Here is a 23,169-nt window from a genome sequence, read left to right on the forward strand (position 1 = left end):
GGTCGCTCTTTAAGGGCTGCGGAGGGTGCCCTTACCCTCCCTCCACTTTCCCCCCACTGGCGCTCAGTATTTGCAAAGTCCTACAGTGTTGCAGCATACCTCCCTGCCGCCCCAACCGCTCCTTGACCGGAAGTGGCTGGAAGTAGCTGGTGCACATGCATGTATGCCTGGTGAGCACGGTGTGCGCACGCACGCCAGCTACTTTTGGCTAAGGAATGGATGGGGGTGGAAGGGAGGTATGCTGCCACCCCGTAGGACTTTGCAAATGTCAAGCGCTGACTGTGGGAAAGCGGAGGGCAGGGGCATATCTAGGAAAAATTGTGCCTAGGGCAAGTACTGAAACTGCGCCCCGCCGCCCGCCCGCCCCCATCCAAACATTTGACACCCATCTTTCAATGGAAGGTGAAATGCTTGTATTGTATTAAAGATTTATCAGGCATGAGTACAGAGTAAATATTTATCAGGCATGAGTACATCCATTCCAAAAGAAATATTGATTTCTGTTCACTATTATATGGCTTCTCATTCACTGAAGGTGGAATTGAATATTTATTTTGCAATTGAACAGTCAGTATCCCCTTCCATGTTGTAGTAGATCAACTGATACAGTTGAATTTTTTCTTTTCTTTTTAATTTACCCAGGAGCGGGGGGTGGGAGGAGGAGGCTGTTTGAGGAAAACAGTTGGATGTAGTGGTTAGAGGGTTGGACTAGGGCTGGGGAGACCCAAGTTCAGATCCCCATTCAAGCCATGAAACTTACAGGTAACTCTGTATCAGCCACTTATCTCTCAGCCTAACCTCTCTCACGGGCTTGTTGCAAGGATAAACATAGCCATGCAGTCCTCTGAGCTTCTTGGAGTAAAAGCAGGTTATAAATAGGAAAAACCAACACATTAGGTGCTTGCACCAGCACCTGATTGCCTAATCCACACCTGATTGCCCAATACACATGTGCCCTGCCCCCGCCCCCAGCGAGCACTTGGCATTTATTTCAGGCAGCGTTTGCTGCCTGAAAGCGTCTATTCTTCCTTTCTCTCCCTCTCTGGAGAGCTGCCTGAAGTGATGCCGAAGAGCTTGCTCAGGCTCTTCAGAGCTTGAGGCCATGCCCCTTTGAAATCACATGCAAAGGGGGCGTGGCCTCAAACTCCAAAGAGCCTGCATCATTTCAGGCAGCACATGCTGCCTGAGAGCATCTATTCTTCCTTTCTCTCCCTCTCTGAAGGGAGAGAAAGGGGAATAGACGCTTTCAGGCAGCAAACACTGCCTGAAATAAATGGCAAGTGCTCGCTGGGGTGGGGAGCCTCTCCGGACCGCAGTTGGGGCGGGGGGGGCATGGTAGGCACTTTGCGACCCCTGCAATGATGCCCAGGGCACGTGCCCTGCCTGCCCCACCCTTGCTACACCCCTGGCGGAGGGAGGGGTAAGTGCACCTTCCCCTGCCCTTAAAGTGTGACCCCCCTGCCATCAAACCACCTCCGCCTGGTTCCATACACATCCCTAATCAACATCTCTGTCCACTGTCTCTGATTCAACAAGTAATGCTAAGAGGTATGTGCACATGATCTCTTTCATCCTCTCCCCATAGTGGGCAGAATTATGCAAAGTAAGCCATGTATCAACCAAAACTACTGTGAGTACCTAATTGCTATTACTGGGGGTGAAGTAGAAAAAAATCTAGGAGAGTGACTGAAACCCATCCATGGACAGTCGAGTTGCCATACTATAGCCCAGATGAGTGGAGAGAGAGTAGGCTACTCCATATCAATGTGCTGCAAAACATATTCTTGGCATTCTATAAATTAGTCATAGGACAATGTGTAAAAACTATCCAATTAGCAACAGAGATCAAAGGCAAGGCTTGACCTTCCCAATGACAACAAAATCCAATTGAAAGGCAAACCCTTCACTAAAAGTAGAGAGAAGTGACAGCAGCTCTGCTTCCTTATCTTTTGCCGGACTCCCTGTGGCATCTTACACCCACAGCCAGAGAAAAATCTTTCAAATGCCCTCTTGCGATGTGGCTGCTTCACGCTCCAGAAAGCTCAACTTAAAAACATATGTCAGAGCTTTTTTGGCTTGGCAACAGAGCAGAGTTACAGACCTGGCCACAATAATTAACACCGTCAAGATGCTCGGGCAAGCATGCCATTTTAAAAAACCAAAGCGTTCCAAGAAAAACAATCATCCCTCTATGTAGAAATGTGTACTTGCAAAGCATAAGGAAGAGCTGCTGGACTGATACAGAACCTTTGCCTTCCTGGCCAAACATCTGCATGAGAAATCTGGCATTCAGCTACGCTGTAATACTCATAAACAATACATCTTTTTGAGATTCAAATTTACTATGATTCAAATTTATCATATATGGTAATTATTCAATAAATTGAATGTTTGCAGTAGAAATCCTAAAACATTTCAAACTGTTCTTTTACTTCCTTTTTGCAAGCACATTCATAAAAATGCTCCTCGAATGGTGGTTGCGCCCATTCGTGGTCCAACTCTCTGCATACCTATTGAGTTATTGCCGGGAGAGTTGGGGAGAGTTTATTGGATAGTTTATTCACGGCTTTCTAGCCCCATAACTAAATTGGTACACCAAACTGTACTAAACAAACAGCCACTCTACACACTTCTCAACTGGCACACAGGGAGATTTAAAGAAGAGGTGTGAGAGGCACAGGAAGCTCCATGCACTCTTGCCCCTTGTGCTGCTTCTTTAAACCTCCCTGTGTATCACCTGAGAAGGGGGGAGAGTGGTTATTTAAACTGTACACCTCCCCACACTTCTCAGCTGATGCCTGAGGAAGTTTACTGTTCAAATAGCCCCTCTCTCACACAGCCATGAATGCACCACTGAGAGACCTTCAAGGCCAAGCTGAAGACAGATCATCCTGGAGAGAATCTGTCTATGTGGTCACTAAGAGTTGACACTGACTTGAAGGCACTTAATCAATCAATCAATCTCAACCTTGGGTCCCCCCCAAGGTTTTTGGACTAGAACAAGGAGCAGTTGTGCCCCCAGTGTGTGTGGGGATGCTGGGAATTGTAGTCTGTAAATGTCTGAGACCCAAGGTTGAGAAACCCCTGCTTTAACAGGACCAACAACTCCCTTTTACACTTGACCTGTGCCAAGTTTGGACTGCAAGCATACACAGGCTGCCCCTCTGCTGAGAAATATCCTTCCCCTAGAGCAGGGGTGTACTCCAGCTGTTGTTGGGCCACAGTGGCCAATAGTCAGGGATGATGGGAGCTGTAGGTCAACCTGACCTAGAGATTCTCTAAAATCTCCTATTAGTCTTAGTGATATAAGCCATATTTATTTCAGCAGCCTTTTGATGGCCAGGTAAAGGATAGTACAAGATTTTGATAGCTGTAATTAACATACAGTTACCTATCCCAGGCCATGCTAAATTCAATGAATTAAATTCAATTCAAATTTAAATTTGCAATGGACTCATGATTGTTCACATTAGTGAAATATATACATACACATACATATATACACATACATATATACACACACACATATATATATATATATATATATATATATATATATATATATATATATACACACACACACACACACACACACACACACACACCATATGTGGGCAGGCCTAAGAAAAGCAACAGCCCAATCAATCTGCTTTTGGACCTTACAACATCTTTGGTAGCCTCTAAGAAGGGCTTGGAAACACATCTCTTTGGTCAGGCTTTTAGGTGATGCTTTTACCTGTTTCGGTTTATTTTAACGGTTTATATTTGCTGGCGTAAATATAGATTTGATGACTGCTGATATGTGAATATAATAAATAAAAACAAAGAAATAAGCAAAGGCAGGGTGAAAACAATGGTGACCTGACAGCCATTTCATCCAGGAGACCCACCTTGATGAGCAGCTGCACGCGTTTCTGCAGGCTTCGGACCATGGCTTCATGCTGCTCACGTCTCTTCTTCTCCTCCAGGAGCTGGCTCTGCACTTGCAGCAGCTCTTCTTGCAGTTGCTTCCGGGCCTTTTCTAGGAGCCTAGCACTAGGACAGACAAATTTACCAAATGTTAACAGCTAAGAATGTCTGGTTTTGAGGAACGGAAGGCTTACTGCATACAGGCCACTGGGTAAGAGCACCTCAGAATGGAAACACACTTAACCGAGAGAGAAAATCACCACGAAGAATATTCTTGATTTAAATTAAATGGGAACTCCCTCCCCACAAAAATAACTGCTCTTTGTGATCCCAGGAGGTGGGCTACGCTAGTACTGACCACCAAATCCCAGTCAGATCTTTCCCAGCCTGCTCTTTGCTCCATATTTGCATTTTAAATCTGTCAAATGAATTAAGGAGCTATAAGAAAGTTCCAGTTCAATTTGAAGCTATTCATATACCAATTTAATAGTCAGAGTGTAAAATAGATTATTTCCATTGTCATACTCAGGTGGGAAAGTTAATCATGAAGGCTATAAATCTACTGTGGAAAATGGCTAATTTAATAACCCGAACATCACTGTGCCCCTGTCCTTTCTTCTGTTTTAATTAATTAGTTACACAGAGAATGAAACCTTTGCCATAGAGTAGCATGTACATCTTCTGTTAAGAAATTATTATGAATGCCTGGATTTCAATAGTACAGGCTTTCAAAAAAAGGAAAGCTATTTTTCTTCAACCTCCACTGCTAAAATTTCAGAACACAGATGAAAGGACCCAATTTTATGCATGGCCATTCTTGGATAAACTAGCTGTTAGAGGATACAACTGAGAGGGGGAAAGGGTGAAGAGCAAAAAATAAAATTGGCCTGAGAGTGAAATTCATTTAGCGGGCAGCAGGAGAAACCTATGCTGGAACACTGGTCTTGAAATGGCAGGTCAGTAGCCCGCTGCCATTTCATCTTGTCTTGGCTCCCCCCCCCCCTTTTAAATACAAGAGGGTTGGCAAAAAATGGACTTTGGATAACAGAATTAGAAATAAGTCCACTGGGCAGGTTTGGATGTAAAAGTGAGTTCTGAACCTTACAAGTTTCAACACAGTTCCAAGTTAGTATAGGCGGCTCATGAGGGCCCCGTTTCCCTTAAAGGAGGCCCCCCCCCCCAGCTGTGGGCAAAGTGCAGCCCTGCACAGTGAGAATGATCATCTCTGCATGGTTCAAACGGGGCTGTGTAGAGTGGTCAGTTTCGGCTGAAACTTCACACAGGCCTGATAAACAATTAGTCAAGGAGTCCCACTGAGGGGTGTTGTGGGCCGCCACTGGTCCCCAGGACTTGCCATGAAGAACAGCCAACTAAGTAAATCAAACAGCATATTTAACCAGCAACACAATCTGAAGGTAGAAAGGAAAGGACGAAGCGGAGCCATCTAATCTAAGTCCACACACAATCTTTTGAGCAGAGAAACATGAGTGGAGAAAGATCTTCTCTCACCAGCCACAACTGAAATTCACACTAAAGTCCAATTTCTCTCTCTCTCGGTGTAGAGGAAAGAAGATGTTTAACAGCAGCTTATGCTCAGAGAGCGTTGCTACTGTTCCAGTATGTGTCACAGGATTTGCCTCCCAAGTGCTTGCAAACAATCTCACAGATTAAGTGCACGAGGATTCCCCGCAGATCCCAAGAATTTTCACAGTACTTTAAAGCACTTAGCAGACACTATCTCAGTACCCCTTACAACTCAATTTTATCCCAATTTTCAACTTTTTTGATAATTAATAAGGAACTTCCATGGCCCAGCATGGCAAAACCAGCATTCAGACCTTTGTCTCCCGATTAAGACTAGAGGTTAGTTCTGTTCGGTAAAACAGTCTCAGGGTAGGAATTCACACCTAAAAATGACAACACAAAAATGACAACTCAATTAATTTCTCCTTAGTAATCAACAGTGTTTTTAATCAGACTTCTAGAAGCTCAGAGAAGAGCTGACGCTCACCACCCATGCTGGATAAACCTTTGGCTCTTTGAAGGCCAATACATCACACAATCCAAACCTCTTTATCCCACCCACCCCCCAAAAAACCTCATAAAAAATTAAACCCCACATCTGATGGCCGAGTTGAACTATGCGCACATTGGCATTTCCAGAAATCTTTGCAAGTTCAAAGTACATATTCTTGGCCTTAAAGAGGAAAAGCCATTTCTGTTTATCAGTCTATTAATGCTCTTCATCACCCCAGTCTATTGAATGAAGTGGCAGGATCTTTGTGTTCCAAGGAGCCAAGACTCTCTTTTAATGCTGTGTGCTTCCTTTTCTCTGTACCACTTTAATGCAATCTCAATGATAAAACTCCACTTTCAAGAATGTCCTCAGCCTTTCCAAGAACGAGACACACAATGAATACAGATGCTACATGATGCATTTTAATAGCTGCCTTCAAAACTAAATCAGCTGTAAGCTCTCTAAAAATACATAACCTGCTGCTACAATTTTCCAATAAGCAACCCACCACCCACAGATATGGCAAGGAGTACCATGGAGAATAAATGTTCACACACACTGTTCTGCTTAGCTACCTGTTGGAAGGCCACAGCACCTTTTGAGTGTCAGCCATATTAGAATCATGGAAACAGTGCAAAGGGGCATGGTGAGAGATGTACAACGGCAAAGAAAAATCTGGTGTGAGGATACTCATGCCAGATGGCAAGAAACTCATATCAAAGAGAGTCTTCAAACAGCAGAATGCATGCCAAGAATGTTGTGCAAAAGTCACAAAAAGTGAAAGTAGTCAGAGGGCATGCAAGGGACCATGTAAGAATAAGTTTATTCCACCTGACCATACAAACCACCACAATGGCAAAGGGGGACAGGGAGGAATTTAACTGCTTTAAAGTAAAATCACATGGTACAGAGTAAAAGGTTAAAGGGGGTGGAAAATGAACTATTAGACACTCACACTGCACAGATCCACAATATGTTGCACTTTCTGTATTAACATTTAAAGAGGATAGTTTGCTGATAGTTTGCAGAGGGAAGTCATGTTCTACAGCATAATCATCATAGTGAGTAATCCTACTCATTCCCAAAACACACAGCTTCCATTAAGGGGCATGCAAGTGCACAATCAAATAGGTGATTAGCAAATCTGTGTAATGCCATTTTGGTGCCAAAATCCCCTTCTATGGGCAGTTTTAGAAAACTGGGCAGCATGCAAATAGCATAAATGCAGCTCCTTCTATGGGTTCTAATAGTTTCCCCTGTAAAATGCATGTCCAATATGGGAGAGGGGAAGTCTCAGGTATTGGGCAGCTATGATTTTAACCTTGCTTTTAAGCACTTAGAAGGGCACATCCTCTGCATTAGATATTTCTGCAGCATAAGTTGGCAGCACATGTCACAGATATAGAGAGTGCATGTACAGCTTATGTATGAGAGGTGTCACGAATTAATTGGGAAAAGAGTGGAATAATAAGGGGGTCATTCTAAAGGGTCCTGTTTGCTTGAAGCAACTATATAATTCCAATACCCAAAATTATCCCAGTAGTAATTGGCGCCCTAGGTGCAATTCCAAAACAACTTGAAGAGCACCTCAACACCATAGGGGCCACAGAAATCACCATCAGCCAATTACAAAAGGCAACTTTACTGGGAACAGCCTATATTTTGCAACGATATCTATAACAACAACAATACTGATAACAAAATTCTGGCATCCCAGGTCCTTGGGAAGGACTTGGTATCTGGATAAAACAAACCAGTCAATAACACCTGTCTGACTCTGTAAGCAAGAAATAATAACAATCATAATATTTGTTAGACGGCCCATAACAAATTGTTCTCTGGGCGGCTCACAACAATAAACACACATATCATTAAAGCATAATAGACCAAAAAACAAAAAGGGGGGAAAGGTAAAAAGAAAATACAAAATACAACACAAAACAGCTTAAAAACTCATTGTAAAATTAATTAAAAATCAGAACAAATCTGAAACCCCAAATTTAAAAGGCCTGTGTGAACAAAAGGGTATTTACCTGGAATCTAAAAGAACAAAGTGATGAAGCCAGCCAAACCTCACTGGGGAGGCTATTCCATAAACCACCACCAAAAAGGCCCTCTCCCTGGTAGCCACTCACCTCGTTTGGCAGGGACACCCGGAGGAGGGTCTCCAAAGATCTCAAGGTACAGGCAGGGACATATGAGGCAAGGCACTCTCTCAGGTAAGCCAATCTCAAGCCATTTAGGGCTTTAAAGGTTAAAACCAGCACTTTAATTTGGGCCTGGAAACGGACTGGGAACCAGTGCAGCTGATAAAGCATCCAGTCCCCGTTAATAATCTTGCCGCTCTATTTTGTACCAGCTGCAGTTTCCAGACCATATTCAAAGGCAGCCCCACGTACAATGCATTGCAGTAATCTAAGCGGGAGGTTACCAGAGTGTGATTAACTGTGGCCAAGCTAACTCTGTCCAAGTAGGGTCGCAGTTGGCATATCAGCCGAAGCTGATAAAAGGCACTCCGAGCCAGAGGCCACTTGAGCCTTGTTTATTATGATTATATATCACAGGGGCTCTCATCCCCCGGTCCCCAGATGATATTGAACTACAACTTCCATCATCCCCAGACAAAACTGGGGGTGTGGTTGATGGAAGTTGTAGTCCAAAATCATCTGGGGACTGAAGGTTGAAAACCACAGAAACAACAGCTCACAGGGTGTGTACGTGATCTGAAAACAAGTATACTGTTGTCCTCAAGTGGGCTTTCAGCCTAGCTATGGTCAGGTCTGCACTCTTCAGCACTGCACTGCTGCTTACTCTCCTGCTCACTAGACTGCCAGCCAAAAGGCACAAGATGCACAAGTACACCTACACATTCAGTGACCCTTTGGACTTACCTTACGGCACACTTGCCAACAAATGCTTGGCAGCCACTAGGTTAAGCGATTAGAAATGCAGTGCAATGAGAATCTTGCCCTGACTGCAGCTCTTGGAGGATTAGACAACCTGCCCACTTCTTGTAGCCCTACAATTCTATAATTGCCCTCCAGGATGTCTTCTGATGTATAGCGGTGCTTCTCTAAACTATTCATCTCTCACAGAAGGACATTCTGCCTTTTATCCTCCATAGATCCCAGATGTCTTGAAGAGCACTAACTTGCTTAGTGTCCCAGTGCCGTGCACGCAAAAATAGATCTGAAACATACCAGGCTGGATATAAAAGTGTCCAAATGAAATTTCATATGTTGACATGGTAGAAGCCAAATGGGTAGAAAAGCTGTCTTAATATAAATTGCGGAAGGACTAGCTCAGACAAGACTCTAAATGTGTAGGGCATCTGGTGCAGTGTGCGGATCAGGACAGCAGCTGCATGCCCCACCCACCAGGCATCCTGTGGGATGCTACATTTGCATTGTGCCTCCTTCTGCCAAGTCCAGCATACATAGCCTGAACCATGCAATTGTTTCCTGGATTTTTGTATGTTGAGATAATTCCTAAGAATGTAAGAGTAGTCCTGCTGGATCATGCCCAAGATCTATCTAGTCCAGCCTCCTGTTTCACACAGTGCCTCACCAGATGCCTCTGGGAAGCCCACAAGCAGGAGATGAAGGCATGGCCCTTCTCCTGCCATTGCTCCCCTGAAAATAGCTTTCAGATGCATCCTGCCTCTGAGCCTGGAGGTAATCTATAGCCATCCAGACTAGTAGCCATTGATAGACCTGTCCTCTATGAGTTTGTCTCAGCCCCTTTTAAAGCAATCCACATTGCTGGTCATCGCCACATTCTATGGCAGAGAATTTCACAGATTAATTATGTACTGTGTGAAAAAGCACCTCCTTTCCTCGGTCCTAAATTGCCAGGCAATCAGTTTCATGGGAGGACCCTGTTTCTAGGGTTGTAAGAAAAGGAGAAAAATGTATCCCTATCCACTCTCTCCTCACCATGCATAATTTTATAGACCAGTATGATGTCTCCCCATGGTCACCTTTTTTCTAAACTAAAAAGCCTCAGATGACTGTGTGCAAATGCTGAATCCAATGTGGAGACATCTGCCAGGCTCTGAAGAGGAACAAGCACACCCAGAGCACGTGATCCTCCTTCTCCTCCCCTGCATGGAAGTTCCACACATTTAGTGATTTGCCCAAACCAGCCCTTAATCTGATTTCTCCATCCAAACAGCAGTGTATAACAACTGCTTCAGCATATGTAAAACGAGCATTATAGTCTGTCATAGAACAGGGGTTATAACAAAACGGACACCAAAATCCTATGTACTCTTAAGCAAAAATGCCTTCTTGACCCCAATTGATAAATAATGATCTACTAATAGCTATTTATATAAGGGACCTTCCACCTGCTTATGCTACAAGGCCAAAAGGAATCCTACAAGGGCAGCCGTTGCCATGGAAACGGATCACAATACATTCTTTGGGTGATAGCTTTATATATCATGCATGAAACACAAATAATCAGAAGAGCTGGTCAAACAGTAACCCAACCTTCCCCTCAAAAAATGGGTATCATCAATACTATAGTTCTGTTCAATTTCACCACATGTGAGCACTGTAAGATCTTCCCGTCAAGGGATGGAGCCGCTCTGGGAAGAGCAGAAGGTTCTAATTTCCCTCCCTAGCAGCATTTCCAAGATAGGGCTGAGAGAGACTCCTGCCTGCAACCTTGCAGAAGCCTCTGCCAGTCAATATGGAGCTAGATAGACCCATGGTCTGACTCCGTAGATGGCAGCTTCCTATGTTCCTATTCCAAGCCCTTATGAGAGCTGTATTCATTCTGTGATGTCTCCACTCAGTTTAGTATCATTCAGATAAGAGCTTTTTTTAAAAGCACGTTTCTAATCTTTGAAATATCAATAGTTAAAGCTGTCATCAGTTGCTACTGTTGTGAATTGTTAGTTTATTGTAGGTATTTAAGTTTCACAGGCTATGCCTCTTGCATTTCACAAGCATTTGACCCCTGTTTATAGACTTTTTTTAAAAAAAAAATCTAAAACCATATATAACATCTGCAATTAGGATAACACATATGCATCAGATAAAGCGGGTTGTAATCCACAAATGAGTATGCTACAGTCCGTTTGTTAGCCTTTAAGGCACTGCAATCCATTAAAGCTGTTTGCATGCCCCTAAAAAGTGTCGGAGGAGCACCTGACCAGGGCAGGGTAGGTGGGTGGGTGCTGCCAGTCGGCGGTCATGTGCACACAGAGATCAAGGTGAGAGGCAGGAGCTGGGCAGGGCAGCATTTCATCATTGCTCAGGAAACTGCTGGCAACAAGGTTTGGGTAGGGTATGCCTTTCCTACCCAGCTCCTGCCTCCCACCCAATCATAGGAACCAGTGTGCATGTATCTACACTCACAAGTTTTTGGATGTCCACTCTGTTCATTTTAGATCCCACTCATGTTGAATCAGGAAGGTCCCATTCTGAATGCATGTGCACACACACACACACACACACACACACACACAGCCTTGATACTGCCGCCCAGAACAAAACTCATTCCGCACACAGATGAAAAGAATTAGAGACAACACTGATAGGAGCAAAGGAAGCTGTCGTATACTGAGTCAGACCCTTGGTCTATCTAGCTGAGTATTGTCTACACAGTGGCAGCGGCTTCTCCAAGGTTGCAGCCGGGAGTCTCTCTCAGCCCCATCTTGGAGATGCTGCCAAGATGCTTGGAACCTTCCCTCTCCCCTGCTTCTACCTTTCTTTTTGCATTCACACAATGGCTGATTGGGAGTGCACACTGCTCTCCCACTTTGGCTGGGCTCTCCTCCAATCCCGAGTTGGGTCGTGTGAACAAGCCTACTGCTCTTGTCGCAACAGACTAACACGACTAGCCCTCAGAAGGATAGATCTGGAAGTGTGTGGGAAATGCCTACCGAAAACGGGCTGGGGGAAGAGGACCCTTCAGCGACAGGCCTGGCTCTTTGCCAGGGCTGTCCTTAGAGAGCCCTGGCGGGGAGCAGGGCAAATCAGCCAGTGCGGGGGGCCCTTCCAGTTAATTCTAATGAGGGTTAAAACAGTGGAGCCCGGAGCAGTCGCCCTGCTTGTCATGCCCTAAGGACAGCCCTACTCTTTGCTTCTTCCATCACTATACACTATCATGTCTCTTCCATAACTGTGCAAACTTGCATACTTTATATTGTGTATGTGCCAAAATATTCAGCATCCACCCACACCCCCGCCCCATACACACATCCACCCACTGGGAGCATATGTGCCATATTTATTTAACTGATCTGTACCTGCCACTGAAATCAATTGAGCAAATGTCATCTCCAATACAACTGGATGCTGATTAAAGAAATTTAAGGGGGTTATTTGACACGATCCATGATCCCACAGTTCTAGCTTGCTGGAGCACTGGGCCTCACTTGAATCTTGTTCTGCCTCCTTTGCTGTCACAATGGAGGGATGGTAAATGCCTGGATTAACAAGCTTCAAAAAGCAAGTCTTGAGTTCCATGGCTGACATCCAGGCTAAGTTACTCAATAGTACTTCTCAGGAGTTGCTCTAAAGAGCACCTTAATTTCACTAGGACAACTTAGGAGTAATTTAGTCTGGATGTCAGACCCTGTTTACAGACTGCCATGTTTCTGCCTCATGAACTTAAGAACACCCAAAGGAGGCTGAATAATTACATAATTTAATTATTTGCTATCCTCAGCAACAAGATGGTGGCTGTTCTGTTGTGTTGTTGTTGTTGTTTGTGGGGGAAGTCGGGGAGGAGAGCTGGTCTTGTGGTAGCAAGCATGCCTTGTTCCCATAGCTAAGCAGGGTCTGCCCTGGCTGCATATGAATGGGAGACTTGATGTGTGAGCACTGTAAGATCTTCCCCTCAGGGGATGGAGCCGCTCTGGGAAGAGCATCTAAGTTCCAAGTTCCCTCCCTGGCAGCATCTCCAAGAGAGGACTGAGAGAGACTCCTGCCTGCAATCTTGGAGAAGCCGCTGCCAGTCTGTGAAGATAATACCGAGCTAGATAGACCAATGGTCTGACTCAGTATATGGCAGTTTCCTATGTTCCTATCTACAAATCCACTCCCCATGGCAAGTGCCCTCAGCCCTCTGGCCAGTAGGACACCCAGCACCACACAGATCTCCTTACTAGAGGTTTCGTTTCCACTTCCATTTCTGAGAAGGTAAGAAAGTGCAAGAGTCCTTTCCAAATAGTAGGAGAGGGCTCCCACTCTCTCTTACCATCTCAGTCTCCCAGTGCAGATGACAGAAGGCCCACTCCTCTCCTACGTGAGCCCTGTGCCAGAAAAGGATTTGAGGGAAGAAGGGGGATTGGTGGAGACCATGGATAGTGGGTGGCAATTGAGCTAAGCCTACATTCAGGGATCCCTGACCCAGTCAGACCCCCAACTATCGAGCACAGTTCTAGGGAAGGGACAGCCAACCAACAAAAAGAAGCCGAAACAGGAGGCCAAGGCGGCATTTGCCCCTCCAGGTTGGAGTCTGAAGCAGCCTGCCTGCAGCTGCTTATTTCAACCATCTAATTCCAATTCTAAATGCTTCAGTGTCATTACACTTTTTCTCTTTGAAAAACAGAAATCAAAACAACTGAAACAAAACTGAGAATGGAGCGAAGGGGGAGCAAAAGATCGAAATAATTACTAATCAAAGGAGAGGCCACGACATGGAATGGTGAAGCCACCAGTCATCTCTACCCAGTAATTTCTCTCTGTGTCGCTTCTGATGAGTTTTATATTTCTAACATTTCATCAATTTGAATCACCAGATTCAATTTGCATCCACAGATAAACAGAGAGAGAGAGAGAGAATGGTAAATACTCTCATCTGACCTTGAAGTGTGAGAGGGAAAAAATTGCCCTCCACAATTTCAACTCAATCCCAACTGTAATGAATAATCCAATTTGCCCCATCAATTCTCAACCTGTAATCACACTGTTGTGAACTTCAGGAATGAGTTTTGATGTCTAGGCACAAAAGAGAGATACAGACAATCCCTTTTCACAATGTTCCTTCCAAGCTGTTGCCCACCCTTGCTGCTGTACCGTGCCTAAATATAATTATTTCCAGGCACTAGCTGAAATTCAGACTGACGCTGAACTCGTGCTGTAAGGAAGGGGTGGTTTTCACCCATCTCCCTTTCCCCCTGAGACCCATTATGTCTCCCAAAAACTTTCCTTGGGGTTCCTCGCATGACCCACCATGTGAACCCAGTGTTTTGGAAGACACTGGGAATCAAAGGAAAGGGAATATCAGCTAAAGAGATGATCAGCTAAATCACTCCTCCCATGTAGCATCTGCACGACATTGTGGATCACAGGCACTATGTGGTCTGCAGAATACTAGAACAATGACGAGCCGGTTGTAACCAGTGTGGGCGCCCTGGAAACAAGTTATGCGCAACATTCAGGGCCCACCTTCTTGGGTGAGCTAACCCGTCCATGCATCAAATTTTTGTGGTACCATGCAAAAGGCAACAACTTGCACACAGTTTCATGCATCTTATTACATAACAAAGTGTTCTTGGGGTGGCTCACAACAGAGGATTAAAATACATAACACATTAAACCATAATAGCTCAAAAAGGGGGGTGGGGTAAAAAGAAAATACAAAATACAACACAAAGCCACTTAAAAACTCATTTTAAAATTAGTTAAAAATCAGATCAAATCTGAAAATCCGGATTTAAAAGGCCTGGGGAAACCAAAAAGGTCTTTACCTGGTGCCTAAAAGAACGAAGTGACGAAGCCAGGCAAGCCTCACTGGGGAGGCTATGCCATAAATGGGGCACAGTATAAGGCAGCTTCATTTGTTCCTGTGCTGGGATGGAGAAGTGGTCTTGTGTCGTGACAGTAAGCATGAATGGTACGCCTTTGCTAAGCAGGGTCCATCTTGGTTTGCATTTGGATGGGAGACTACATGCGAGTGCTGTAAGATACCTTTCCCTTAGGGGATGGGGCTATAGCTCAGTGAAAGAGCATCTGCATGCAGAAGGTCCCAGGTTCACTCCCTGGCGGCATCTCCAGGTAGGGCTGGGTGAGACTCCTGCCTGTAACCCTGGAGAGGTGCTACCAATCAGTGTAGACAACACTGAGCTAGACGGACCCATGGTCTGACACCGTATAAGGCAGCTTCCTATGTTCCTAGGAGCGATCTCAGCTGCTGTCCCTCCTCCTTTGCCATGCAAACTCCAAGGGCAGGTTTGTAAGTAAGTAGCCCCCTTTCTCTCCCATTCATGCCTGGCAGATTCAGAGACGTATGCACATTATGCAGGGCTCAGGCTGGACAGCACCTTCAGTCCCAAGAAGGGATAGTCTGCAGGCTTGGCAGACAGGCAGGTGATAGCAGCAGTAGAACATTGTGAGAGGCAGAGCCAGGACTTAGACTGCACTATTATGGTTTTTCTCTCTCTGCACTGATAACTATGGGGTATGAAAATGCCAGGGACAGCCTCTGACAAAGCGACAAATTGACCAGGGCTCTGTTCTGGTTGGTATCCATTTGGGCAACCGAATTCTGAGTTTTAGCCCTGCTAGATATTTAAATCTGGTAACAGTACCAAAATATCGCAGAGCTTTGACTCAATCACGCTGTAATGCCTTAAACAGCAGTGCTGGAAGGGAGATATCAAAAAAATCCCCTATAAACAACATACTTGTCACTGCAACTCAGGAGATACTGAAATGACAGCACACATACTCCTTTACTGTCAATTTTATAGAGATATACAGCATAAATAAGAGCATGTACTTCTCTGTTTTTCAGGAAGAACCGCAAGACTCTCCTGCTCTCTCAGGCTTTTAATTAGAATTTTCAGAATTTTAAAAACTTGTTTTAATAATTATTTTATTCTATTGTTTTTGTTGTCATGTATTTTAATTTGTGACTTTTAAATATTTTAAATTTTTATACCACCTAGAGATGTACATATCAGGTGATGATCAATAAAATAATAAATATGATCAATAAAATAATGAATACTCATATAAAACACTCCTCTTATTAGCTGTCATCCAGGTTGTACAGATTCTTTTTATCTAGATTATCTTTTAACTGACCAGAATGACTTAACATCTTATAATGTGGCTGAACTCTGTTTAATAGCCAATAAAATCCATCAGCTAACTGGGCAAAGAGGCACCTTTTATCGTGGTGATTCTCTTTATTGAGCAGGGGGAGAGGAACTGGCCCTCTCCATCCCCAGCACAGCATCCCTCCAATGACTGTTGCTGGTATCTATCTTATGTTTCTTTTTAGAATGTGAGCCTTTGGGGGACAGGGTTCCATCTTATTTGTTTGTTATTTCTCTGAGTAAACTGCCCTGAGCCATTTTTGCAAGGGTGCTATAGAAATCAAATTATTAATAATAATTAATAATAATAATCAGGAGCTCCCAAAGAACCCAATCTAGATTACCTATGTTGATGTTTAACTGTATTACAACCTTGATGGGTTATTTTGCTGGGCTTCTGTATGTAGATATTCTTGTACTGATCTGTGACTGTAATAAAAGGATGGATTGATTGACGGAGCGCGCCAAGACTAGGTCATGCAGTGAAGTCTCTGCCCAGGAGCCACTATCCTGGAGAGTCATTCTAGGCTGGGCTGGAGCCTAATGAGGGCTGAAACCATCCTACAGGGAGGCTCCATCTCCCTGGAGGAGCACTGTTCATCAAAAGAGGCTCCTATGCTTGCAGCATGTGCTCCAGGCGGCCTGTGATATCTCTTGCTGAGGTCAGGAAGTAGGTTTCCCCAGAGTTGAGGGAGTTTCTAGGGAGGAGTCCGTGTCTGACAATGCAGGCAAAGAAGCCCCCTCAGGAGAGGTGGATAGTGGCATCACTGTTATTCTGACTCCATCTCATCTATAAAATCTTCTGGCAGGGGCTATCAGGTAGTTACTTTCCGAGATGGTCCAGGGAGAGATTATCTCCACCACCACCCTCAAGGTCTCCAGAAGTATCTGGGTCTTGCTCCATGACACTCACCTGTGGCATGTGAGAAAAAGTCTTTTTTCCTTACATAGGCATCTTTTTTGCTCTCTTTGGCTATAAATAACTAACATGGACATGTGTGAACATATGGGCTAGGAAAAATACCTTTGGATTAGTATCTCTCTCTGCTGAATTTCTTTGCAGGCCTGCTCTAAGTACGAGTACATGTTTCCAATGCTCCCTCTACTTCCTGGCTCTCCAGTCATTCACAGAGAAGCAGAACATCGTTAGTGCTATGTGGCACAAACACTTTAAGGGCAGGGGAGGATGCACTTATCCCTCCTGCCGCTTTTCCCCCACCAGCGCTCCCTTTTTTTGCAAAGTCCATGGGGCGGCAGCATACCTCCCAACTGCCCCTTCCCCCATTGTTGGTCCAGGCACATGTGTGCCCGTCGCAAGCGCGCACCCATTTGCTCTGTGTGTGCACGCATGCGATGGGCACCCGGACGCAGGGGCGTAGCTAGCCTGCCGGCAGCCCGTGTGCGGCCACGGCGGCAGGCACCCCGATAGCCCCGCCACCTGCGTCTGACGTCAGACGCAGGGAATAGCCACGCCCCTGCGTCTGACGCCAGACGCGGGGGGCGTGCTCTGGCTCCCGAACGGAGCCTTGAGGCTCCGTTTGGGAGAAGCAGCTTAACTGCTGAAGGGGCCGCGCGGCCCCCTCGGCAGTTAGATGAAGGCTGGTGCTGCGTTGTGAACGCAGCACCAGTCTTAGCTCCTGAAGGGGCCGCGCGGCCCCCGCTGAGGAACTAAACTACCGCCCCCGCATCTGACGTCAGACGCGGGGGGCGTGTCAGGGCCACGAATGGCAGCTCCTGATTGGGCACGGCCCGGGTTCTTTGAACCGGTTCGCCCAAGGATAGCTCCGCCCCTGCCCGGGCGCCCGATACTTCCAGCCACTTCCGGCCAAGAACCGGGGAACGGGCAGCAGGGAGGTACACTGCAAAAAAATGGTCTTTGCATGGACTTTGCAAAAAATGGAGTGCCAGCAAGGGAAAAGCGGTGGGAGGGATAAGTGTACCCTCCCCCACCCTTAAAGAGACAACCCCACTGGCTTCGAACTTCAAGCCAGCGCCGCGTTCGAACCGGTTCAAAGGCCTTTAGAATGGCCTTCCAACCAGTTCATGCACATCCCTACTCTCCTGTTGCCTCTTTTGTTGGCTTACCAATACTATACAGAGTTATTGTTTTTATTGCTTTTGTTGGCTGGGCATTTAAAGCATTTGGATTCTAAGCCACCTGCAGGGCTTTCCATAACTGGAAAGGCAAGTTATGAATACTTCAATCAAAACTTGTGTCACATTTTCTCCAAGTTCCATGCAACCCAGAAATAGCAAGGTATTTGCTTCCTCCTGGGGGCTACTAGCCCAGACGCATATACAGTATTCAAAAGATAAGAAGAGCTGAGAGAGGGAGCTCATCACTACTGCAACCCCCAGATGGACACATGCAATGGCACACAAGACACTGTCTTCTACAATCCCAGATCTGATAAGCTCTTTTCAGCTCAGCAGCAGCCGCCAGGTATGCAGCTTGACTCTCCGGTGCCTCAGCAAAAGCCACAAGACACGAAAGGCTTCTGGGAGCGTAAGAGCAAGAGCAGCCGTAGCATCTAATTGTGCCTATAACGGGTCCAACCCTGCTGCATTTACATGAAGCTGGAGAAAAGGCAGGCGCAAAGAAGGACAGGCTTAACTCTGCTGAATGGAGGGAGTAATGGAAAGACAATCTGGCATCAAGGCAGAGATTAAAATGCAGAGAGCATATCTCAGCGCTCGGCTGTCAACACACAAGCCCACTGCAGTGCTCTTGACAGTGGGACAATCGCGTGTTTTAATAAAATAAAGAATGGAATAGAACATGCTAGGAGGATTTAAAAGGGAAAACAATCTTAAACCCAGCACAGCACTTTAATGACAAAGAGCCCTCCCAGAATCATGACTCATTACTGCTTTATGAACACTCCCCAGGACTTTCTGAGCTGACCTTTTCTGGTCAGACTTCATTTTGAATGCATATTACAGACAGCTTGCAGGAAATGAGCATCACACGCTGCTGATCACTCATACTTTTTCTGATCTGTATGTTTTATTTCACCAACTCCTTTGCGAGCAGTATTTTCTGAAAGAGTATTGGGGGGGGGCAATCTCTGAGGAGCTCTTCAGTGATCACGAATAAAATGTTATCTTTGGAGCTCAGTAAATACACATCAGCCTTAAGTCTCCAGGTACTTGCTCCAAGCACAATACTTGTGCTGACCTCTGAGTTTCTAACAGATGGCTCCTCAAAAATGATAGCCATTGTGCAAACAGGAAAGATTCAAACAAAAACATGTGACTGAGAAAGAACCACCTTATTCAAGCAAGAGAGAAAGAGGAAATATCCAGCCAGCTGCTTTCTGAGCTTCTGGACTGAAAAATATACTTCCATTCCATAGCAAAGCACCATTTAGAACAGGGCTAATCAACTTCGGCCCTCCTACAGATGTTGGCCTACAACTCCCATAATTCCTGGTTATTGGCCACTGTGCCTGGGGATTATGGGAGTTGTAGACCAAAAACAGCTGGGGGGCCTATCTTAGAGTAAGACAATATCTAAATTTTCTTGGAAACTATCAGAGAGCTACCTTCTGAACAAGAATCTATAGTGATACTGGACAGAGTACTGAACTTTGGAAGACCAGGCCTGGGTTCAAATTCTCATTAAGCTATGGATGTTGTGGATGACTCTGGGCAAGTCACTCTATCACCAACCCAATCTACAATTCCCGATCTAATCTACTTGCAGCATTATTCCAAGGAAAAACCTGCATCACTCTGGGGATGCTAAACTGCTCAGAGAAAGGGTAGGAAAAAATGTAATATATTCATAAACATAGCCAGCAATTTGGCGAACTGTGACCATCCAGCACACTTTATTGCAAGATAGTATTTTAAGTTTGGAGGTGCTGATGATAAATCAGCATAGTGCTTTCCATCATTCTATTATTAAAATACAGTTACAAACATGCATAAGATAATGGAATGTTATTCCAAAGTAATAGTGAACTGGAAACTTAAAGCAGGGAGTGGGGAGTAATACATTGCTGTTCCCTTCTTAAATGCCGAGGAAGCGTATTTTCCTGAGCTTGGCAACAGCAACCCTCCTCCTCTAATCTATTGAGATTTAAGAGCATCAATCTCTCTAGGGAGGACATTCTGAATTACCATAATCTGCAATTCACCCATATTTCTACAAATCTCATTTACACGGCTGCTCAAAATAAAAAAAGAAGCCCCATTTCCTTCAGGGGCTGTTTCCCCCAACTTGTACAATTATTTATCAATAACTCAAGACAGAAGAAAACATTCTTGCCTTTTCATCACCTATGTTTATACCAACTACTATGCCACCCCCAGGCAACTGTATTGAGATGTTAAAGACAGAATGATTCAGAGAGCAGTTATAGACAGTTTGCATATTTTGCTATTACTGTACATTATATTTTTATTTATTTACTTACTTACTTACAGCTTTTGAGTGTAAGCAGTTTTGGGCTGCAATGTATAGAAAAGGTGGAATTATAATGGCTTAAATAATCATCCTGGTGACATCTAGATAAGGGCTGCTCAACTTCAGCCCTCTTGCAAATGTTGCCCTACAATTCCCATAATCCCTTGCTATTTGCCACTGTAGCTGGGGATTATGGGAGTTGTAGTTCAAAAAAGAACGGCTTATTAGCTTCTGCCAAGCCAATGATCCCTTCATTGCCAACATATTCTTCAAACAACCAAAGCAGCGCCTATATACATGGACATCACCACATGGAGTACAAAGAAACTGAATTGATTACATTATTGGTGCAAGGAGGTGGAAGAGCTCAGTCATAACAACAAAGTCATGGCCGGGGGCTGATTGTGGAACCGATCAGGAACTGCTCATGTGCAAGTTCCAAGTCAAGCCACAATTTTCAAGGAGAACATCAGGAAGCACTTTGAAGTTCTGAACCTCATTGAGAGGGAACCAGAGAAACTGTGGAATGAAATCAAAGAAGTTATTAAGGATGAATATGAAAAGAGACAGCCAAAGACCAAGAAACAGAAGAAAGCAAAACAGATGTCAGAACAGATGGTGGAAGTTGCCCAGAAGTGGAGCGAAGCCAAAGTCAAGAAAGATAAAGAACTCACAAAGGAACTTAATAGGGAATTTCAGAAAGTTGTTAGAAGAGACAAGGAGCAGCACTACAATGACATCTGTAAAGACCTTGAGGATGGAAATAGACATGGAAAAACAAGGCAAGTTTTCCAAAAGATCTCTGAACTCAGAGGGAGGTTCCAACCTCAAATTGGTATGTTAAGGGATGCCAAAGGACAGATAGTAACTGATTCAGAGAAGATCAAACAGAGATGGAAGGAGTATACTGGAAATCTGTACAGCAGAGATGTCAACATCCAAGATACAATAGAAGATAATCCATACTTGCAAGAACCTCTAGTAAGGGAAGATGAGGTTAGATCGGCACTCCGGTCATTACCAAGTCGGAAAGCTACAGGAATTGATGGAAAAGCTACAGAAATATGGCAGGCAAGAGAAGAAGCAGCAGTTAAGGCTCTAACCAAACTATTGGCCAGCAAATTTGGAGAACAACACAGTTGCCAACAGATTGGAAGAGGTCAGTCTACATATCCATACCAAAGAAAGGAGACTTAACAGATTCCACAAACCATCACACAATATCCTTAATCTCACATACTAGCAAAATAATGCTTAAGATCATCCAACGTAGATTAGAGCCCTACATGGAAAGGGAAATGCCAGATGTTCAAGCTGGTTTCAGAAAAGGCTGAGGAACAAGAGACATCACTGCTGATGCACACTGGATAATTGAGAAAGCCAAAGAATACCAGAAAAAAGTCAATATGTGCTTTATTGGCTACAGAAAAGCCTTTGATTGCGTCGAAGAAGTGGAAGCCTTTGATATGCATATCAAGTTGTGGAATATCTTTAGGATAATGGGCGTCCCAGAACATCTTCATAAGAAGCCTATGCACAGGACAGGAAGCCACAGTCCAGACGGAACATGGTGAAACAGACTCATTCCAGATCGGCAAAGGAGTAAGACAAGGCTGTCTACTTTCTCCTTCTTTATTCTATTTATACGCTGAACATATACCGAGAGAAGCTGGATTGGAAGAAGACGAACGTGGTTTTAAAGTTGGAGGAAGAAACATCAATAACCTGTGCTACGCTGATGACACCACTCTGAAAGTTGAGAATGCGGATGATCTGCAAGCTCTAGTAATGAAAGTCAAGGAGCACAGTGAAAAAATTGGACTACAATTAAATGTAAGGAAGACTAAACTAATGACAACGGGTACAGCAAGTAGCCTCACAATTGACACTGAAGACACTGAAGTGGTGGATAGCTTCTGCCATTTAGGATCGACTATCAACTATCAAGGATCCAGCAGTCAAGAAATACACCACAGTCTAGCATTTGGTAGGGTTGCAATGAAGGCCTTGGAAAGGATATTTAGATGCTGTGATGTGTCTACACCTACAAAGATTAGAATCCTTTGGACCATGGTTTTCCCCATACACTCTATGGATGCAAAAGCTGGACTTTGAAGAAGCAAGATAGAAAAAGCTTTGTCGCTTTTGAACTTTGGTGCTGGAGAAGACTTTTGAGGATACTATGAACAGTCAGGAAAACAAACAAATGGAGCATAGAACAAATCAATCCAGAATTTTCACTTGAGGCACAAATGACCAGGCTCAAACTATCATATTTGCAACACATTATGCGAAGACAGCTCCCTTGAGAAGTCTATAATGCTGGGGAAAGTTGAAGGAAAGAGAAGAAGAGAACAACCAGCAGCAAGGTGGATGGACTCAATTACAAGAGTGATGAATGAAGCACTGAGAGACCTTAAAATCCAAGTTCAAGACAGATCATCCTGGAGAGAATCTATCTATGTAGTCGCTAAGAGTTGAGACTGACTTAACAGCACTTAATCAATCAATCAGTTTAAAAACAGCTGGGGGGCCTATGTTAAACAGGCCTGATCTAGATTGTGCATATGACATACCACAGAGTCACCTTGAAATGAACATACCACAAATATTGGAGCCTCAGAAGAGTAATGAATTTGTATTAGTTATATCCCACTCCTCCTCCAAAATGCTCAGATCAGTATACACAAAACTCTCAGTAACCTCTCATCAATGGGCTTATCAGGTTCACTTCCATTTTAGTTCAGCAATACTACAACAGAACAACACATT

General features: G+C 44.4%; 1 protein-coding gene across 8 annotated transcripts in view; it reads right to left on the reverse strand.

Annotated features, from left to right (window-relative positions):
- MAD1L1 (mitotic arrest deficient 1 like 1) overlaps nucleotides 1-23,169 on the reverse strand; it is a 578,229-nt gene that overhangs the window by 414,560 nt on the left and 140,500 nt on the right. For all 8 annotated transcript variants that reach the window (XM_053276888.1, XM_053276891.1, XM_053276890.1 and 5 more), the window contains one exon: nucleotides 3,891-4,035. In XM_053276888.1, the coding sequence (XP_053132863.1) occupies nucleotides 3,891-4,035 (145 nt within the window). The remainder of the gene's footprint in view (nucleotides 1-3,890; nucleotides 4,036-23,169) is intronic.

This window comes from Hemicordylus capensis, chromosome 13 (assembly GCF_027244095.1).
Source record: "Hemicordylus capensis ecotype Gifberg chromosome 13, rHemCap1.1.pri, whole genome shotgun sequence".
Classification (NCBI taxonomy): domain Eukaryota; kingdom Metazoa; phylum Chordata; class Lepidosauria; order Squamata; family Cordylidae; genus Hemicordylus; species Hemicordylus capensis.